At 52.0% G+C, this 22,162-nt stretch overlaps 1 protein-coding gene across 1 annotated transcript in view; it reads left to right on the top strand.

Moving 5' to 3' along the window:
* IPO4 (importin 4) overlaps nt 1-22,162 on the top strand; it is a 3,008,003-nt gene that overhangs the window by 239,359 nt on the left and 2,746,482 nt on the right. The window contains exon 3 of the mRNA XM_069633964.1: nt 17,199-17,278. Coding sequence (XP_069490065.1) covers nt 17,199-17,278 — 80 coding nt within the window. The remainder of the gene's footprint in view (nt 1-17,198; nt 17,279-22,162) is intronic.

The following is a 22,162-nucleotide window of genomic DNA, read 5'->3' as shown; positions in this document are numbered from 1 at the left end:
GGTTGAAAGGAGATATGTTATTTGCTCTACTGTAGACAAAGGGGGGGGGGGGGGAGTTATAAATGTTAAAACTCATGGACTTCCTATAAACTTGAAAAGAGAACGGGGGGGAAAAAAGAGAGAAATGACAAAATGTCTGTATACTGCTTCCCACATGCATGCTTGTAACTTGAGTCCATGAGAAGAAAATAAAGTTGGTTAAAAAAAAAAAAAACTGACACGTCTGCTCCTCATTCGTTAGATGTCTCTCAAGCAGATCAGAGCATTCCATGACTGGGTTCTGCATATAATGGCATTCCAGTTCCCGAGGCCCACCGCTCCACAGGAAGGGATGCTTTCGGGAGCGTTCACCTTGTTGCCACAAGAGCGTACCAGCCTGTTCCTCCAGAAGGACATTTTGTCTGAGGCCCGTAAGGTCTGGGATAAGCCCCACACCGGGCTGCATATCAATAAGAGAATTGACGCCCGTTACAGGCTTCACACCTCTGAGGAGATAGCCTTGGCGTCTTGGCCGCTCCCTTCCTCGACTGTGGTAGCTGTGGCCACGCTTCAATCCAAGCCGGCCTCTGCGACCTCTACGGCTGCGGCTCAGATTCTGTCCAAAGAACATACGATTCTGGACTCCTTGGGCAAGAAAGTCTTTGCCAAGTCAGCCCTCCAACTTCATCAAGCGAATACTGAGCTCATCCTGGCTGCAGTCAATATGAGGCTGTGGAAGGATTTGGCTGATTTCCAAGAGTGTATTCCTGCAGATAGGTTAGACGACTTCAAAGCTGGTCTGTCGGACGCAAGGGTGTTGGCACAGGATCTGCTGGATAGCTGTGGTGCACCACGTAAATACCTAAGCTCGAGGCCTTATGGTGGGAATTGACACGTCCTGCCAGGCATGTCTGCATGCAACAAAGTTTTCGAAGGAGGTGCAAGATAAAGTTCTGGACCTTCACTTCGACGGCAAGGAATTTTCATTCTTTTACGGATGAGGAACTTGCAAAGACCAAGGCGAGCACCCAAACCGCCAAATCTTTGTCGGTCCTGGCGAAGGTCTTGGCTAAGGCCCCTTATTCACAGAGGTTGGGGTCTCAGTCTCTATCCTTCTCTTGCTTCAGAGGTTTTCAGGACCGCCGGGTGCGCAGAACTGAGCCTCCGGTTGACGGCACCCATCAAACTACAACGTGGTCAGTTTGCATCTCGGCCATCAGCCTCCTCTCCAGGAGCAGGTAGTCTCCCTGCCGATAAATCTGCAAAATTATATTTTTTGTCGGTCGTACAAGACTCTGGTGGGGGGACGAATCTCATCTCATCTCATCTGGAGGCGCGGAAGACCATCGCTGAAGTCCGGTGGGTTTTGTCCATCGCTCGGGCGGGCTTTCGATTGCCCCTCCACCCTACCCCACCCTTCAACCCTCCCGTCCAACAGACCGGGACACCCTCCCTCAGAGCCGAGGTTCAGAAGCTTCTAGACCTAAGGGCGGTGGAACCTGTTCCCCTTGGGGAACAAGGGGAGGGCTTCTACTCGCGTCTGTTCAGTGCCCAAACCCAACCAGGCTGGCCTGCGCACCGTCCTCGACCTTTCCCAGTTCAACCTTTTTCTTTCCCAAGAGAAGTTCAAGATGATCACACCCTGCCAAATAAAGTCCTCTTTTCGGAAGGGTGACTGGCTCACTGTAGTGGGCCTTCAGGATGCGTATATGCACATCCTGATATGGAGTCCGCATCGAAAATATCTGTGGTTCTCCCTGGGAGGGGAGCATTTCCTGTTCTGCGTGCTCCCTTTTGGTCTCGGCTCGGCGGCGCGTGTCTTTACGAAGATGTCCGTCATCGCAAATTTCCTTTTGGCTACAGGGTGTTCATGTATATCCGTATTTGGACGACTCGTTCCTACGCAGCTCTTGTCCACTGTCTGCTTCGAGCAATCTCCAGTCTCTCCTCCAACTCCTGTTCCATCTTGGGCTGTCGGTGAACTGGCGGAAATCTTCCATGACAGTCTCCCAAGACCTGATTTTCCTGGGTTTCCTTTGGAACACGATCGACTCTAGGGTGTATTTGATGGCAGACAGGATTGCGGATCTAGTTGCCACATGTCAGCTCTTCATCCAGTCAGAGCACATGACGGCTTGGTGGTTCCAGAGACTTCTGGGACTCATGGCCCTGTGCGTACTTGCTCATCCTCTTGCGTGCGTCAAAATGAGGCGTACACAGCTGGCTCTTTGGAGCTCTTGGTGTCAGGCTTCGGACTCAGATTCCAAGATGATCCCAGTTACATCCTGCATGATGGAGGACTTTCTATGGTGGTCTTCCACCAACAATCTTACAGTAGGGTCTTCCTTTCAGGAGCCCCACCTACAAGTGATGATTAGCACAGGCTCCTTCCTTCCTTATGGGGATGGGGGGGGGCACGAAGCTGGATCATCTTTAGGTTTTTCGATCTATGGACGCTGCTGGACATGCAGTTTCATATAAATTATTTGGAACGCCTGCTGTACTTCTGGCACTGAAAGCTTTCCAACCGTCCATCACGAACCGGGTGGTCCGCATCTGCATGGACAACTCAGTGTCGATGTTTTATATCAACAAGCAGGGTTGCTCCAAATCACCACCGCTTGTGGACCTTGTCATTCAGATTTGGGAATGGGCCATCCAGCACGGCATTTGGCTACTGGCGGTACACATTCCGGGTCAATTCAATGTGACTGCAGATTCACTCAGCTGACAAACAGCGGCCAGCTACGAGTGGGAACTGAACACGGAGGTCCTCTCCACCATCTTTCACCAATGGGGCACTCCAGAAGTTGACCTCTTTGTGACAGGAAACTTCCTCTTTATGCATCCAGTAACGGTCTCGGGCCTCCTCCCTAGGGGACGCACTCGAAATTCCGTGGCACAACAGAGGGCCTATGCTTTCCCGCCTCTACCTCTGATTCATCGGTCACTTTGCAAGCTCAGGAATACAACAAATTGAACTCTCCAGTTCATAGCTCCTTGGTGGCCATCCAGATTCTGGTTCTCAGAACTTCAGCACCTGACGATTTGTTCTCCGATCAGTCTGCTGTTGATTCCAAATTGCTTCACCAGTGCGATCAGCAGATTTGGCACCCCTCCCAGCAATCGTTCAGCTTGGCAGCCTGGTGCTTGAATTCAAATCCTCAGCGCACCTTAACTTGTCTGAGGACAATATTCACATTATCCAAGCGGCCAGGAAACCCTCTACGAGATCTCAGTATGGAAGCAAGTGGCTCCAGTTTTGACACTGGTGTTTAGCTAAGCAGCTGGATCCCAGACATGCTATGATTGACACTGTTCTATCGTTCATATCTCATCTGGCATCTTCAGGCATTCATGTCTTGTTGCACTTATCGGCTATTGCTGCCTACCTGTCCACTGACAACTGTTAAAAGCATTTCACAGGTCTATTGCATCTTTTTCTACCTGTACGCAATCCCATCCAAAATGGGATTTGAATGTGGTCCTCAACGCCTTGTGCCATAAACCATTTGAACCCATGGCTACGGTGGATCTAAAGTACCTTTCATGGAAGGTTGCATTTCTGATTGCTTTAACTTCGGCAAGGCGAGTAAGCAAGCTTCAAGTGTTGTCTGTGGAACATCTGTTCCTCACCTTACATAAGGACAAGGTTATGCTCTACACACATTCTTCTTTCCTTCCTAAAGTAGTGACTGATTTTCATTTGAATCAATCTATATCATTACCTGTCTTTTTTCCGAACCCGGCCTCAGATGCTGAGAGAGTATTACACAATTTAGATGCCAGGCAAGCTCTGAAGTTCTATCTGGACAGAACTGAACTCAAGGGCTCCTCCCAGCTCTTTGTTAACGTTCGGAGACCCGAAACGGAAACCCGATTCAAAAGCTATCATCACCTGAAGGATTGCCTCCTGTATCTCAGAGGTGTATACCATGCAGGGCATGCAACCGCTGAAGGACATTTTTGCCCATCTTGTACATGGCAAAGCGGCTGCTGTTGCCTTCCAAAAATATGTTCCATGGGAAGCCACTGGCAAAGCGGCTACGTGGGCCTCCCCAACAGCTTTTGTAAGCATTACTGCTTAGATCTGAACTCCAGGGCCGATGCTCAATTCGGCCAGGTTGTTCTTAAAAACCTCTTTCAGTAAGGAGTTTCCATCCAGCCGTATTGCCTGTGAGGAGTGCTTGGGAATCTCCCACAAGTTTGGAGGAAAGGGGACGGGACGTGAGAGTATAACAGTTACTCACCATAGTGACTACCTTACTCCTAGTCCATAGTCCCCTTTCCTCCATACGCCCGCCCGCCGTCCCCTCTAATAAGTATCCTCTCTTCTGATGTTTGTTAATCTGCTTAGAATCACCTGCTGTGCATAGTCCGACATCCAGTGGTCACTGCAGAGTACTGCATTTTGTTTTTCGTAGTCGAAAAGGGGACGTTGACAAGGCGTGTCTGTAACACTATCCCTATAGTGACGTGCAGTGTACCCACAATCCCTCACGCGTCAAGGTCCCTCATATTGTTTTTTTCCGCCCAGATATTGGTCGCCTATACGCGCAGCTCCTCGAGAGACATTGCAAAAACTTTACTTGACCTTTGGTCGCCCATAATTATTCATTTCTTCACCCCTCCGTCGTCGTAGCTGCGAAGCTGTTCACCGCCAATCAAGATCTCCGACGGCGGTGCCTTCGACGGAAGAGGTTGTTCAGCGTTCGCCGAACACGTGGCCTGGCCCCGACAGCCAAATACAGTATGGAGAGTGGGGTTGTGGGACATTATTGTTTCTCTTTGAGAATGCCTTTCCCTTTCCCCTCCTTTTCCCTCGGGGTTGTTGTCACATGCAATCTGTTCCTCAGCTATGGAGAGGACACCCTTTAGGTTTTGCCCACGCTTTAAGGGCAAGTTTACCTGGAAAGACTAGCATAAACGGTGTAACCATTGCTTGCCTCTCGAACACAGAGGACGGCTGTGCGGCCTGTCAGCTACTTAAGCCGAAGACTTTAAAAGAGCGTAGGGTCAAAAGGTGGGCTGCCTAAGCCATGTCTAGGTCTGACTCATCACCAACCCCCGCCAGTGACGAGGAATGTGACAACACGACGTCCGTTTCAGAAGTCGTAGACCTCTCTAAGGAGCGTTCACGCGCCTCGTCCGTCCCCGGCCCCGACAAGTTTGGCTCACGCCCTGCTTATGGGGATGAACACCCCGGTGACAAAGACGCACACAGAAAACACTCCCATAAACACACAACCCATGGCTCTTCCTCGTCGAAGACGAAGAAAGCCTTGGCGCCAACGGAGACGCAGGTCCTTCCGGTGGCCTCCTCAGACCGTAACAGTCTGAAGCCCCCCTCGCAACCCCATATGCGACCAGCAACTGGGCTAACTCCTGATAAGGGCGCTACCACTAAACCGCCAGACGACGTGCACCGCCAGAGAGCACCAGTCGGCATAGAGCAAGCGACGCCTGTAACGGCGCCGGAGGAACCCTCGACAGACAGCTTAGTTGTCGAGAGCCTGGCAAGATTCATTTCCACTGATAGCCTAAGACGGACGACGAAGGATACGTCTGTTACCGCTCATAAGGACCGGGAGACGCCGAAAAGACCAGAAGGAAGGGAGGAACCTCCCGCTCCATCGAGAGGGACTCCTAGACTACAGGAAGGCTTTTCTGAAGGCGAAGGAGACCTCTCTTTGACGTTATGGGATAGGTCAAAGCGTTTCCTAACGGAAGGCCCTCCCATTCCTCCCCCCGACCGTTCCGGAGTACCTCAAGAAACCCTAGAGAGACTCCAGTTCTGTATGGACAGGTTTATGGAGACTCAGAACCTTCCAACACTTAAGAGATCAAGAGAGGGACCTTAGGAGGATCCCAGGGCCAAGTACCCCAGGCTGTTTGATCCACCCCAAGAAAATGTAGATTTATATGACCTCAATGAAGAGGACACCCACTTTCAGGAGGATGAATTCCTAGGCAATGAGGGGGAAGAAAACCTACAGGAGGAAGGTTTTGAAGACAACCCTGATATGGGTGATAGGGGCTTCAGGGGCCTCACAGTCCTGGCAGTCCCCGTCAGTGTTTTCAGACCCTGAAGCCATAAACCTGTCCCCTCCTAAAGACTCGCCTATTAGGAATACATCGCCTATAGATGATCAACCCACCTTTAATGCACTTCTACGTAAGGCAGCAGCGCATTTTGAGATCGAAACCGGGGAAACTTCTCCTGACATCGACTTCGTCGAAAAAAATCATTAAGGAGAAACCCCCTGTCAGCCAAACCATTCCCCTCCTCGCCTCAGTAAGGAGAATTATTCCTTCACTATCCACTCCTGCGTTGATCAGAGGGGTTAACCCTAGGATAGAAACATTGTTTAGTCCTTCTCCATCAGACCCTTTATTCATCAGGGGCCACTGTACCAGACTCCTTAGTGGTGACAAATACAAGGAAAAGAGCAGGGGTGCCGCTGTTAACTAGCGAGGCACCACCAGATAAAGAGGCTAAAAAAATTATATGCCCTAGGAAAGAGGATTACAGCCTCAGCTGCCTTTTCCGCAAGAATTGCCAACAATAACTCCTTGCTGGCAAGTTACGCAGATGCACAATGGAGCAAACTACGTAAGGACATTGAGGAGGTACCGGAACCCCTACATACTCACCTTCTAGCCATGGTGACTGAAGGGACTTTAGTCAACCAAAGCATCATCAAGAATACCCTGGATGCTGCAGAAACGGCCGGGCGTTCCCTAGTACAAGGAATCCTACTGAAACGCCATGTATGGCTACGTAATTCAGGCTTTAAACCTGAGACGCAAGCAGCTCTTATTAACAAACCTATAGAAGATGCAAACCTCTTGTAAAGCGGTGGATGAGGCTTTAGAAACCGCAAAGAAAGAATTTGACACTATCAAGACACTAGATCAAATTTCAAGGCCTCCCAACAAACGTGGTTATGGCAATAAGCGTTTTTTTCGAGGCCAACGCCAGCAGCAACAGCAGCAGCAATATTCTGCAGGTAGCTGGTCCTCTAACCAAGGCACCAGTCGACCATATAACCAAAGAGGACAACGTCGTGGCAAGGGAAGAGGTCGGGGTCCCACCCCTAGAGGTTCCCAAGCCACCAACACCAAATGACTCAAAGATTCGGGTCCACTCCCATGCTACGCCGGTCGGGGGCCGGTTAACATCCTTTCTTCCAGCATGGGAGGGTATAACATCAGACCGCTGGGTACTATCAACCATAGCCCGCGGCTATTGTATAGAGTTCAACAGATCTCCTACGTACAGACCCCCAAGGGGACGGCGCTTGTCACCGGTACACCTCGCCATCCTATTTGAAGAAGTGGACCAACTACTAGAAAAAGGAGCCATAGAGGTTGTGCCTCTATCCCAGGTAACGGAAGGTATTTATTCAGTGTACTTCCTTGTGCCCAAAAAGGACTTAACCATGTGCCCTGTACTAGATTTGCGCCCTGCGAACAAATTTGGCAAACCTCAAAAGTTTCGTATGGTGACTCTACAGGAGGTAATCCCCCTGCTTTCTCCGGGAGATTACATGACAACACTGGACATGAAAGATGCATACTTTCATATTTTAATGTTGCTAGCGCACAGGAAATACCACAGGTTCATGATAGAGGGCAAACACTACCAGTTCAGAGTGCTACCCTTCGGCATAGCATCAGCGCCAAGAGTATTCACGAAAGTACTGGCAGTTGCAGCGGCCCACCTGCATAGGTTGTCCATCCCAGTATACTCTTACCTCGACGATTGGCTCATAACTGGATTCTTACGAAACATGCTTAGCAAGTACTAAAAAGACGGTAGACCTTTTGTTTCAACTGGGCTTCTCCATCAACGAGAAGAAGTCCAGCTTAGACCCCAGCCAGATCAAACAATTCCTAGGGGCTCTAATTCAAACAAAGGACGGCCTCGTCTTCCCCTCCAACGAGAGGGTCCTGTTTCAGATCCCTCAATATGTGGCCGGTCGAGAGGTGACGGTACGCAAAGCAATGCGCTTACTAGGAATGATGGCGTCCTGTATTTATTTGGTACCTCAAGCGCGCCTGCGCATGCGCCCAATGCAAGAGTGGCTCAACAGCCAGTGGTGTCAGGCCAGCGGACAATGGGACGATCAAGTGGTGGTCTCTCAGGCCTTGGTTCTCTCGCTACGGTGGTGGTCGAAGGAAAACCTGGTAATAGGGAAACCATTGGCCACCCCCGCAGTGGAAGCCACTCTGACCACAGACGCATCCCTCACAGGATGGGGGGCCTCACCTATCCCATCAGACTGCTCACGGAGTCTGGACTCCGAACATAGCATCTAAGCACATAAACCTACTGGAGCTACTAGCTGTGTTCAAGGCACTGAAAGCCTTCCAGGCACACCTACAAGGGAAGACAGTGATGGTCCTCACGGACAGCACCACAGCCATGCACTACCTCAACAAGCACGGGGGCACTCACTCTCCAGGACTGTCCAAGCTGTCTCAGAACATCTGGAAGTGGGCTCTCAAACACATGTTCCTACTGTCACAACATGTACCAGGGGAACTCAATCTGCTAGCAGACGAACTCAGCAGAGACTTCCCTCTGCCCTCAGAGTACGAATGGCGGTTACACGAAGACATCGTCTTCGACGTCTTCACACAATGGAGATTCCCAGAAATAGACCGGTTCGCAACTCTGGAGAACTCGCAATGCCAAGATTATGCCTCCAGGTACCCCCAGAACCAATCCAAGGGGAACGGTCTATCGATACCATGGTCAGGGCAATTTGTTTACGCCCCCCCCCACCCCACTCCGACTCCCCTTCTCAACAAGATAGTGCACAAGATGCACCAGGAACAAGTTACCATGATACTGGTTGCCCCTATGTGGGCCAGACAACCTTGGTTCGCTCACTTGATGGATATGTCCCTATCTCCTCCAGTGAAACTTCCCTGCCCGTACAACATGCTGTCACCGGACAAGGGCAGGACACTACATCCATGCCCTCAGACCATGAATTTGGCAGCCTGGCTCCTGAGATCATAGAATTTGAACATTTACAACTCCCGCAGAGATGCATGGACGTTCTCAGGGAGGCTAGAAAGCCTAACACTTGTCACTGTTATTCTAGCAAATGGAAAAGATTTGTCATCTGGTGTAGGGGAAGGAGCATCAACCCAGTTGACTGCTCTCCCACACAAATTGTTCTGTACCTGACTCACCTACTAGACTCAGGCTTGGTGTTTGACTCTATTAAAGTCCATTTAGCTGCACTTTCCGCATACACCACTTCCCAACCTAGTGTCATGGTGGAAAGTCCTAGTTATTAAAGCCTTTATGGAAGGAGTGAAGAGGATACACCCTCCCATAGCTAACCCCGTTCCCGGATGGGACCTAAATGTGGTACTAACCAGGGTCATGGGGTCTCCCTTTGAACACATGCACAAAGCAACACTTAAAGACCTCACTCTTAAGACTGCTTTTCTAATAGCTATCACCTCCATTAGGAGAGTAAGTGAACTACAAGCGCTGTCTGTACTAGACCCCTTTGTTACAGTTCACACAGATAAGGTGGTTCTACGCACACATCCTAGGTTTGCACCAAAATGTATCTCTAAATTCCATGTCAACAAGTCAATAGAACTACCACCGTTCTTACAAAATCCTTCAAACTTAGGTGAGAAGAGCCTGCATACACTGGGTGTTCGCAGAGCAGTGATGTTTTATATGGAAAGAACTAGACCACTGAGAAAGACAAATCAGTTCTTTGTCTCGGTGGCAGCAGGAAGAGAAGGAGATGCAGTTTCGAAATCCACTATTTCTAGATGGATTGTACAATGCATCACTCTGTTTCTCTCTTGCTAAGAGAGAACAACCCTTCAAGCCAAGAGCACACTCCACTCGTGGCACCGGGGCTTCCATAGCTTTCATTGCAAATGTCCCTCTTGAGTCCATTTGCAAAGTGGCAACCTGGAGTTCTGTTCACACCTTTACAAAACACTACTGTCTAGATGCTCACTCTAGATCTGATTCCCAGGTGGGATAAGCAGTATTAAGACATCTTTTCTCTACTGTTCCTTCTCACAACCCACCTCCAACTCTGGGTACTGCTCGCTAGTCTATGCACAGCATGGGATTCTAAACTAACAAACATCAGAAGACAATGCATTACTTACCGTAAAAGCATTTCGAGGGGATTGGGTCCTCCGACGTATTCCATATCTATGACAGATAATCACCACAGCTGTGCTGCTTCGGAAACTTTTTTGTGTCCTGCGTCGATAACGTCGATGCGCCGTTGCCGAGGACCTCCTCCGACGTCATCCGATGTGATAAGTAGGACGCACGACGCCCGTAGCCTCAGTTCCGTTTTTTCTGCGAACGTGTTGCTTCATGAATCTCGGTTACGCCTCGACTCTTTCGAGTTCTGTTCTTCTCGGTTCTTCGAACCTGTTCGTTTTTGTGAGAAAATCCTTTGTGTGAAGATGTCTGCTACTTCGTCTTCGACCCCGCGTCCGGGCTTCAAGAAGTGCGGGGAGTGTGGGTGCAAGATGTCAGTGACAGACTCGCACGACACCTGCCTCTGGTGCCTCGGGGAGGCCCACGACACGGATGACTGTATCGACTGCCAGTCGCTCACGTCCAAAACCTTACGGGAACGTAAGAAGAAGTTGTCGGTAGGTCGGGTGTCCAAGCCCCGGAAGTCGAAGTCTGCCGGGCTTTCGACGGATGATTCGAGAGGTGACTCTCCGCGTCGTCGTCTGAAGTCTCGTGGGTCTCCTTCTAGGAGTCGGTCTCGCCACTCGTCGGCCTCTTCGAGGCATTCTCGGAAGCGCCGACAGCGGTCGTCTTCCAGGTCCTCTTCTGAGGACTCTGCCCGGCACGTCGCTTACCCCACCAGCCGTGCGACGCCGGAGGAATGGGCTTCCTTCGGGAAGAAAATGCTGGCGATTCTCGAGTCGCAGGGTACTAAGCCGTCCGTGCCCCCAAGTGGGGTCGGCCGTGAGAGGTCAAGAGACACCGCTCACAAGAGTGGTCGGCACAAGTCACGGGAGAGGTCCTGTTCGGACAAGGGGACTCGTTCTCGACGTACCCGTTCCAGGTCCCGGCCCTTGACGCGTTCGAGACCGTGTGCACCTGTGATGTCTTCGGGGAAGACATCGATGCCTGAGGCGTCAAGGGCGTTGACAGGCTTTCTCGAGGCTCCGGCTCCGAGGAAGTCGTCGAAGCCGTCGACGCTCAGGTCGTCGAAGGACACGCTCGGAGCTCCGGCTTCGAGGACTGCGTCGACACCATCGATGCTGGCGGCGCTGCATCTGACGTCGACGCCGTTCCTCTCGGTGCTGATGCCTGTTCTCTCGACGCCAGCACCGATTCGCTCGACGCCCCTCGAGGCCGGGGTGTCGGAGGTACCCCGTGGCACAGGGGAACCCCCTAAGAAGGCTCTGGTTAAGAGCAAACACTCTCGGGTGCCTTCTTTTCACCACCTGGAATATATTTCGGAGGTGGATGAGGATTCTGATGGCCTGGTTCCTAGTCAGTTTCCAGATGAGATGGTCTCGGGCCATGGCCAATTTGACGATTTGAGGCAGTCACTGCATGATGCCAGTGGACTGGACACCTCTCCGGAGGTGGAGTTTTGTAGGCCTGAGTCTGGCTCTCATGCCAATTCCTCGTACCGGCGCCTTATGGCTAGGGTCTCCGAGTACTTGGGATGGTCTGCTCCCCCAGGGGAGTTTGTGCAGGATGATCTCACGGACATCCTTGATGTTGGTCCCCCAACTGACCCGGTACTGCCGTTTCATATGGCCCTACAGAGAAGGGTGGCGGCGGCTTGGACTGCTCCGGAGAGTCTCCCGGTGGTGGGCAGGTCCTTGTCGCGAAAATACCGTCCAGCCAGTAGCGACCCCTTCTACTTGACCAGGCACCCCACTCCGAAGAGTTTGGTGGTGCAGGCAGCCACGGCCCCGGCAAAGCAGGCGTCGTACCCTACCCTACCCTCCCTCCTGATGGGGACGACAACCGTTTTGATGGCTGGGCGAAGAAAGTGTTTCTTCAGGTGGTATGGCGCCTCAGGCGGCCAACTCCATTTGTGCCTTGTCTCGTTTCTCACACTCTCTGTGGAACTGTGTTGCGTTAGCGGCTGAACATATTCCCGAAGGGGACGAACGGGATGGTTTCCTTGCTATGGTCCAGGATGGTAATGATGCCATGTGTGAGTCCGTTCAGTCGGGTTTGGACATGGCTGAATGAGTCAGCAGGTCCATGGCGGCGAGCACCGTGATACGCAGGTTTGCGTGGTTGCGGAAGTCGGGGTTTGCTCCTGATATGCAGTCCCGGCTCCTCAACATGCCCTTTGACGGTGAACACCTTTTTGGCAGCAAGGCTGACGAGAGCCTTGAGAGGTTGCAGACCTCCAAAGCTGCAGCAAAGTCGTTGGGCGCTGCAGTTCGCCAACCTCCGCCTTTTCGTCCTAGGGGACAGCAATGGAGGGGTGGTTCCTTTCGCTATTACTCGTCCTTCAGTAAAGCGAGAGGAGCTGGCAGTCAGAGGCCAACGCAGGGTTACCAGAGGTGGACGACAGGGTACCCGTGGTGCCAACGCCGCTCGGGCAGTTGCCTCTTTGCCCTCAGGTAACGCCGCAGCCGCTACCACTCAGTCATGAGGCCATGTCCCATGGTTCGCCGGTTGGGGGAAGGCTGGCGCAGCATCTTGTAGAGTGGCGTGCCATTACTTCAGATGTGTGGGTTCTGGAGATCATAACTCACGGCTACTGTCTTCCCTTTCGGCAGAGGCTTCACGACAATCCACCGGGGAATCTCTCTTTGCAGAGTCCGGATCCGCTCCTTGCGCAGGAAATTCAAGCCCTCCTGGAGAAAGGCGCCATATAACTGGTGCCTGTAGTGGAGAGGAACAAGGGATGGTATTCCCCTTATTTTTTGATTTCAAAGAAAGACGGGGGATTAAGACCCATCATGGACTTGCGCGGTTTGAACAAACTCCTCAGGAAGGACAAGTTCAAGATGGTTACTCTCTCTCAAGTCCTCCAGGCCCTTCAGCTTCAGGACTGGTTGGTGTTTCTCGACCTCAATGATGCTTACTTCCATGTGCCGATCCATCCCAAGCACAAGAAGTACCTGAGGTTTCCCGGTTGGCGACTCGCACTTTCAGTTTCGGGTCCTGCCGTTCGGATTGACTTCCGCCCCAAGGGTTTTCACCAAGCTCATGGTGGTGGTGGCAGCGCATCTCAGGCAAGGGGGGATTCACGTCTACCCCTTCTTGGACGCTTGGTTGATCAGGGGGAGCTCTCCCGAGCAAGTCCTGGATCATTTGTCCGTCACCTGCCACTCCCTTCACAGGCTGGGCTTCTCCCTCAATTTAAAGAAGTCCCATTTGACGCCAACACAGCGGCTCCAGTACATCGGAGCAGTGCTCGACACTTCCCTGGGGCAGTGTTTTCCTCCCCAGGTGAGGGCTCTTCACATTCAGCAGATGGTGCACAAGTTTCAGCATGCCCAGACGCTCCCAGCGTTCGTGTTCTTGAGGTTGCTCGGCCTCATGGCATCCTGCATTCTTCTGGTGCCAGAGGCTCGCCTGCGGATGAGATCTTTGCAGTGGGCACTCAAGATGCAACGGTCGCAGTCCTCCGGCAGGATGTCGGACCCGGTTCAGGTGCCGCCCTCGGTCGCCCACGACCTTCTGTGGTGGGCCGTCGAAGGCGACTTGATGAAGGGGGCTCCATTTTGGCTTCCCTGGCCGGAGGTGACGATCGTGACGGATGCATCCCTCACGGGATGGGGAGCTCATGCCAACGAGCTGACAGTCAGCGGTCGTTGGTCTCCGTCGGAGTCGAGACTCCATATCAATCTGTTGGAGCTGAGGGCCGTCAGGCTAGCCCTGAAGGCTTTTCTGCCGACTGTGCGAGGAAAGAATGTCCTGATCCTGACAGACAACACAGTGGCCATGCACTACCTCAACAAAAAGGGGGGGGCAGGGTCACTTCCTCCGTACAGGGAGGCGATGAAGCTCGAGTTCTGGGCCATCCAGCAGGAAGTTTCGATCTCGGCAGTTCATCTGGCCAGAGACGAAAACGTGACGGCGGACGCTCTGAGCAGGCAGAGCTCGATCTCTCACGAGTGGGAGTTGGCTCAGGAGATTCTCCTGGAGATCTTCGCCCTTTGGGGGCCCCTCAAGTGGATCTCTTCGCCTCCAGTGCAGGAATTTCCTCCAAAAGGAGCCTTAGGAGACGCGTTCGTGGTGGAGTGGTCATTCCCGCTGCTGTACGCGTTTCCTCCAGTCCACGTCATCCCGCAAGTGCTGCGGAGGTTACGGAAGTTCGGTTCCCGGATGATCCTCATTGCTCCGGCGTTGGCTCGGAGGACGTGGTACCCGGACCTTCTCGACTTGTCCATCTGCCCTCCACGTCGTCTTCCCTACCGAGACGATCTGCTCTCACGGGTGGGGGGTCAGGTTCTCCATCCAGAGGTCAGATCCCTCAACGTTTACGCTTGGCTTCTGAAAGGTTGAGGTATAAGGATTGGGACCTCCCTGAAGACGTGATGGAGGTGTTGCTCTCGGCCCGACGGCCAGCAACAAAGTCTCTGTAGCGTTGGCGTAAATTCTGCGACTGGTGCAGAGTTCAGAATGTGGATCCTTTTGCATGTGACATCCCCATGGTTCTGTCCTTTTTACTTTCTTTGGCCCACAGGGGCTTGCAAGTGAGTACCATTGAAGGTTACCTGATGGCGCTGTCCATCTTTAAGCGCTCGTCTGAAGAGTGTTCCTACTTTAAAATCCCTTTTAATTTCACAGTTTCTGAAAGGGCTCACTAATGTGTTCCCTCTGTCACCTTTCCTGGTGCCCGGTTGGGATTTAAACCTTGTTCTTAAGTTTCTTATGGGTGCTCCGTTTGAGCCTTTACATTCTTGCCCTTTGAGGCTGTTAACTCTGAAAACTGTTTTTAGTTGCGGTTACTTCCGCTCGCAGAGTGAGTGAGTTACAGGCACTTTCAGTTAAGCCACCCTTCACTGTATTTCACAAGGACAGGGTTGTCCTTAGAGTTCGTCCTTCTTTTCTTCCGAAGGTGGTTTCGGAATTTCATTTGGCCCAGAAGGTTGTTCTTCCGGCATTCTATCCTCCTCCGCATCCTGGTAAGGAAGAGGAGAGGCTCCATAGGCTTGATCCTAGGAGAGCTTTAAGCTTTTATGTTTCACGCATGTCCCGGGTCAGAGTGGACGATCAACTCTTTATTGGTTACGCTGGAAAGCGTTTGGGACAAGCTGTGACGAAACAGACTTTGTCTCGCTGGATTATTTTGGCCATCTCGGAGTGTTACCGCTTGGCGGGTAAGGACCCGCTGGCTGGCTTGCGGGCCGTTTCTACCAGGGGTATGGCTGCATCTACTGCCCTGCAGAGGGGGTGTTCTTATTCGCAACATCTGTGATGCAGCCACCTGGGCTTCAGGTACATACATTTGTATGTCACTATTCCCTCGATTCCACCCGAGGACAGGATCTGGCCTTTGGCAAGGCGGTCCTTTGCTCTGCTATTTCATTGGCAATTCTAAATTTTAATTCTAAATACTTTCCCTCCTCCTTGCTCTGGTACTGCTTTGGGAGTCTGTCATAGATATGGAATACGTCGGAGGACCCAATCCCCTCGAAGAACAAGTTACTTTCTTACCTGGTAACGTTCTTTCGATGGGATGGTCCGACGACGTATTCCATATCACTCCCTCCCTACCTTCCCCGCTGCAGAATTTCTTATGCGATTGCAGCTTACGTTCCGCAAGGCTTTGTGTCTGACTGGCAGTAGACTAATGTCACACGTTCTGGGGGAAAAAACTACAACTGAGGCTACGGGCGTCGTGCGTCCTATTTATCACATCGGATGACGTCGGAGGAGGTCCTCAGCGACGACGTCATCGACGCAGGACGCAGACGCCGAAAAAAGTTTCCGAAGCAGCACAGCTGTGGTGATTATCTGTCATAGATATTGAATACGTCGTTGGACCGTCCCATCGAAAGAACGTTACCAGGTAAGAAAGTAACTTGTTCTTCTGATGATTGTATCTGCTTAGATTCACATGCGCCGACCCTTCCTCCACGCTCGGATGCAAGGAACATAGAGTATCTACTATATCTCTTTTCCGTACTCACTTGCGTCTAATAGGCTCCCTCAGGGCAGAAAAAATACAAACAGAAGGACCTCGACGCGTGAGGGATTGTGGGTACACTGCACGTCACTATAGGGATAGTGTTACAGACACCCCTTGTCGACGTCCCCTTTTCGACTACGAAAAACAAAATGCAATACTCTGCAGTGACCACTGGATGTCGGACTATGCACAGCATGTGAATCTAAGCAGATACAACCATCAGAAATGCTTTTACGGTAAGTAATGCTTTGTTTTATTGCTTAAATGGTCGCAGACTTGGCGATTAGAAAAGGACTGAAGGGCGATGTGTGGGGCGGGGCTCAGGAGGGAGGGGTTACGTCCACGTGCGGTGCCCCGTGTAAAAAGAGGACGACAAACATTTTCAATTTTTGATGCTTTTTGAAAAAAAGTGCTCCGGTCCTGTCCCGAAGGACGCAATGTCCCACAAGTATGGAGGAAAGGGGTGTATGGACTAGGACTAAGGTAGTCACTACAGTGAGTAACTTTGTTTTACACTTGCACCCTTAAGTGTCGTTTCTTTTTTTTTTTTAACCACTTCACTGAGGTCCACTGTCCCCTCTGTCATGTCTTAAGTCCTCTTTGATGGCGTCGGTCCACTTATGGAAAGACTTCTTGACTTCAGGATTACTGCCGCTCTTGTAGCATGGCTCTTCAGGATAGTCATCGCCAGAAAGGATTCAATTTCAATGTTTCATTTTAGGCCTCTGAGTTTTTTCTTGTAGCAGGTAACGCTTTCTTGCAACCCCACCCCTTAGTTCATGAATTTGATGAAGATGCACATGATGGAGAAACAAGATTAGTGAGTAATATTTTTTTATTGTATTCCTGTGCCATTATTTTTCAACAATGACTGGTGTTTTGCAGTTCTCTCATTAAATGCCCTGCGTCAACCCACAAGGCACTTCAAGCACCGGGTCACTTAAGTTAAAGCCTTTCCTGCTAAACGCAATAACATTCTGATTAGGCTACAGTACAATTTACGGAAGGGATAGTACAACGTGGCTTATGTCTGAATGCACTCACCTGTCCTGCTGTGCTTTCTTTGCCCTCTTGCAGATCCGGCAATTTGCGGCTGTGCTGGTGAGGAGACGCCTTACTAAAAGCTGGAAGAAGCTGAGTCCAGATCTTCGTGAAAAGTAAGGCAATCTGTTCTTCCCCATGAAGATCTAGTTTCTTCTTACAAAATGTCATCTTGTCTCAGCAATCAGCATTAGTGATTTATAGGTCCACATTCTTTGTTAAAAATGTCACTGAAGGCTCATTCAGGTTTTGCAGGAAATTTTACATGTGTTAATGGTTAACGATTTATATGGGGGCACGCTTTTGACATAGCCTGGAATGCACAGCGCCAGCCTACTCCGCTTTGCTAGGCCAGAAATAATTAGGTGACACACAAATGGCACACGTGACATAAGGGTCCAGATTGTACAGGGGATGGCAATGCTCTTCTTTGAGGCACCTTCCAATTTATTTAGAGCTCATAACAATCTCATGATGGGTAAAGTACAAGGAAAGTGCCAAAAATAATACAGACCCTTTTCACCTCACATACACTCATTGCTTTCTAATTGGGTATTAGGGCGTGAGCGCTAATTGTCATCTCTAATTTTCCTTTGTGTCTGATGCCCCCAACTCTGTTCCGTTTAACTTTGCTTTTTGGCTAAACATGGTGTTTCTCAGTGGTCGAAGTGTACAAAAAGAAGTAGTGGAACTATGTTCCCTGCCGGTCTGCCCCACTCTCCACAAACCCCATCGCTGCGCCCCTCCCACACACAGTCCAAACCCCCAAACAAACACAGCTATTATTTAAGGGAATGTTCAGTGCAGTGCACTGAAGTGCCAGCTTAAACTTCTTCCTACACTTTTATTTTAAAACTAAACCGTTCCCTAACGGTTTCTTTTTAAAGTAAAAGTATAGGAACAGTGAAACTGAAAAATAAAAAGCATAGGAGCACCGCTCCTGACTGCTCCCGCCCACTTCGACCTCTGGTGTTTCTAAGGTTTCACCAGCATGGGTTCTGGCATAGATTGACATGTTCATGAATATTCCCCGTCAGGCTTGGAATCCTCGGTAAAGAAAAAAATCTGTTTCAGTTTTATTTCTGAACTGTCTTTCTCCTAATAACCAATCACTGAGTTCTGGGTCATACTGTCCGCAGCCAATGACTGCCCTCTAACTAAGCCCCTCTTCTGGCAGCGATCTTCTGATTTTTACCGCATGTTCAAGTGTTGGGAGTCCTTGTGTTTAGCTCTCGAGCTTTTACTACGTTTATCGTTTTTTGGAAGAGTATTACTCTATTTTTGGGCCTTGTTATCCTTCGAAAAACCCAGCTGATTATTGGGGACCCGTTGTTGGATTTCTCAACGCCCCTCAAGGGCAAATTTCGTCGAGTTTCTTCGTGGAGGCTTCCTGAAGATTCTCAGGCCTACGCCGCGTGTACCATGTCGGAGAAGGATTCTCTTTACTGCCTGTATCCGGCGCACAAGATGGAGGATTGTACATTTTGTCAGAAGAGGTCCTCACGCACGATGAAGGACCGACACAGGCGGCTGAACGAGTGGCTACCGGCCAAGGAGCCTTCTCATTGGTGGGTCCCAGCAGCATGTCTCTTCCAGGTCCAAGAAGATTGAGCAGGCTCCTAAAACCTTTGAGGTCGCCCCTCCCGAGGGTGTCCAACAGAAGGCCAAGCACCGCGAGTCCACTGTCACCAGAAGCGCCGTTGCGACAGGCTCTGCGGCGGCCACGGCGGGTCCGATGTCTCCAGACTCCATCACCAGTCAACGCTCCGGATCTTCGGCCAAGAGGAAGTCGGACCATCCGGGGCAAACTCAAGGAGAATCCCAAGTCAGTCATACCGGAGAAGTCCACGGGGGAGCAGGGCTCGGACCCTCCCCCTAAGGAGAAGGCCAATCGGGACAAGGCTACGGCCCTGACCGTGAAGGCCCCTGTGCATCCGGCAAAAGCCCAGCCTTCCATCGAGGGGGTGGCAGCGTCTCTTGCGAAGGCCGCCTGGACTGTCTCGCAGGACGCGTCCCCTAGGACCAGGGTGTCCCATCCTCCCAGGAGGGAGGCTGCGTTCAGGCGCATAGAGAAGACCCCGGAGAAGGGGATGCCCGTCATCTCCCCCGAGACCTTCACCCCTGGATGCAAAGAAGGGGGGGAGGTGCGGTGGCCCTCCACGGTAGAGTTATCTCCTCTGAGGAGGAGCTCACCAGTCTGCAAACCGTCCAGGAGGAGGGAAACTTAGGAAGCAGGTCCTGTGCCGAGCGCAACGAAGGCCGAGAACACCATCAAGGAAGAGCAGCAAGGCGATGATGGTCTGGGCTCCCAGGCGGTGCACCAGCGGCCTATTCCGCCTGCACCTCAGCTGTCAACCCCACCTCGGGCACCTAGAGACCCCTTGGTGGACATGCTTTCGGCACTGCATTCACTGGTCTCGGAGATCCAGATAAGGAGGCCTATCGTGCCGGCCGTGCCAGTGCCGCCCCCCCCTCTGTTGGGGAACCCCCGGCGACCACCGGCACGGACAACGACAGTAGGTTAAGGGACCTCCCATCTCCGCCGCCCAGATCTTCACCGCCAGACGAGATTGGCTCGTTCCACTCGATGATCTCCAGAGTGTTGGAACTTTCTCAGCTCGCTCCGGAGGAGATGGGCTTCCTATATCAGCCCAGAGAGGCGAAGAGGAAGATCCTCTAGTTCACACTTCTGGATGACATTTGGGGCGAGGGTTTGTCTCGCATGAAGAACCCTTCCAAGGCCCCAGCGATGAGGGATCGCCTTGAGAAAAAGTAGAGGGTACCAGACTCCGCGCCAATGGGCTTACGTGCCCAGCCTTTTCCGGACTGTGTTGTCCGCCTCGGCCAGGAAGAAGTAATCGGGTGGTTCGGCCTGGGGTGCTTCCACCCCGCACGACAGCGAAGGCAAGAAGTAAGATGCTGTCGGACGATGGGTCATCTATTCTGCAGCGACTAGCATCAAGGCCGCCAACACCTTCGCCATCGTGGCTCGTTACGACAGGGAGTTGTGGTTCAAGATCGCTCCCATCCTGGACTTCCTCCCCGTCGACAAGAGGTCAGAGGCACTGGAAATTCTGCAAGAAGGCGAGGTGGTGTTGGACCACGCCATCACGGTGGCCACGGACATTGCCGACGCGGGATTCCGTCAAATGGGCAACAGCTTTTGCCTTTGTCGTCGTGGCTGGCTCAAGGCCACCAACTTTAGGCAGGAAGTTCGGTCGAAGGTGCTGGACATGCCCTTCGACGGGACAATTTGTTCGGGAAGGCTGTGGATGAGTCTCTCCAAGTCATAAATACGGACACACACTGCACGTGCTTTGGGCACTCTTCAGCCACGGAAGTCATCCTTTTGGACCGCAGGAAGCAAGTCCCAAGGATCGTCCAAGGGATTAGGCAGAGGATCCTCTTTTTATCGCTAACCCTCTCACTCTTCGGCCCAGGAGACGAACAGGGGTCGCTCCAAGACCTTCAGAGGAGGGCGTAGTCGTCACCAGGGTCCCCAAAGCGGCCCTTCAACGGCCAAGCAGGATTGAACCGGCCATGGCGTCGGGCCCCCACCCGTGCACCCCGGTGGGAGGCTGGCTGGCAAACCTCAGCATGTGGAAGACCATCTCCACCGACCGTTGGGTGCTGGACGCTCTCGCCCACGGACACGCCCTCAAAATTTAACAGAAGTGTCCCAGAATCCCACCAGTGGACGGCAGGAAAACCACTTCCCTCGGCTGTTGCTGGAAGTGCAGCCCATGCTAAAGATAGGCGAAGAGGCTCCGGGGCTCCTGAGTGTACTCAAGGTACTTTCTCGTCAGAAAGAAGACTGGGGGCTGGAGGCCCATTCTCGACCTTCGTCGACTGAACAAGTGCGTCAGAATTTCTGCATGGTTATTCTTCAGCACGTGCTCGGACAGCTGGAAGAGGGGGACCTCCTGTCGTTGCTGGACTTAAAGGATGCATACTTCCACATCCCCATTCACAAGGGGCAATGCAAGTTCCTGCGTTTCGTGGGGCAAGGGAAGCACTACCAATTCAAAGCCTTTCCCATCGGATTGAAGTCAGCGCCAAGGGTCTTTACCAAGTGCCTGGCGCGAGTGGCGGCACAACTGCGACTATGGCGGATTCACGTCTACCATTATCTGGACGACCAGCTCATCTGGGCCAGCTCAAAGGAGATCGCCGTCGACCACACGGCGAAGACTGTGTGCCTACTGATGGTTCTCGGTGAACTAAGCAAAGTCCATCGCAGGACGTGCTGTTTCTGGGATACCTACTCAACAGTGTCCTGCCTGGCGTCTCCGTCGGAGGACAGGATCGCGGCCATCTTGAGCAATGTACAACGGCCCTGGAGATGGCAAGGGTGAAGTCCATCAAGTCCTTGCTCGGCATGATGTCATGCATATACCTCATTTGGCTGTGCAGGCTACGGATGCGTCCCCCACAGGAGTTCCTCGATGCCTGTTGGATTCAAGTGTCGGGAAGCTTCGAGGATAAGATCACACTCGATGAGTTTCTGTCGAGCGATACAGTGGTGGGAGCTTCGTGCACATCTGTCTGGAGGTGGGTATTTCCAGATCCCACCGCACCAGGCGACGGTCACGACGGACGCCTCCCTGGAAGGATGGGGGGCTCCCACCGGAAGTCTCCATGCATGAGGCCTGCGTCTACTGGAGGAGAAGACGTTGCACGTCAACGTGTTGGAGCTGCGGGCAGTGTTTTGGCCCGTCAAGTCTTTCCTTCCGTCCCTGAAGGGCAAGGTGATGCATGTCTTCACGGACAAAACGACCACAATGTTTTACATCTGGAAGCAGGGGGCACCAGATCCCTGGCACTATCCAGGAAAACGCAGGACCTATGGCTCTGGGCAGTCACCCAGGGTATGTTCCTCATCCAGTTTCATCTGGAAGGAGTGAAGAACACAGTTGCCGACTCACTCAGCAGGGAGCTGCGCTCTTGCCACGAGTCGGAGCTTCGGCAGGACCAAGTAGATCACCTGTTGCACAGATGGG

Source organism: Ambystoma mexicanum, chromosome 13 (assembly GCF_040938575.1).
Source record: "Ambystoma mexicanum isolate Mex_15411 chromosome 13, UKY_AmexF1_1, whole genome shotgun sequence".
NCBI lineage: Eukaryota > Metazoa > Chordata > Amphibia > Caudata > Ambystomatidae > Ambystoma > Ambystoma mexicanum.
Note: the sequence above shows the minus strand (reverse complement) of the source record. Positions and strands in the feature narration are given on the sequence as shown.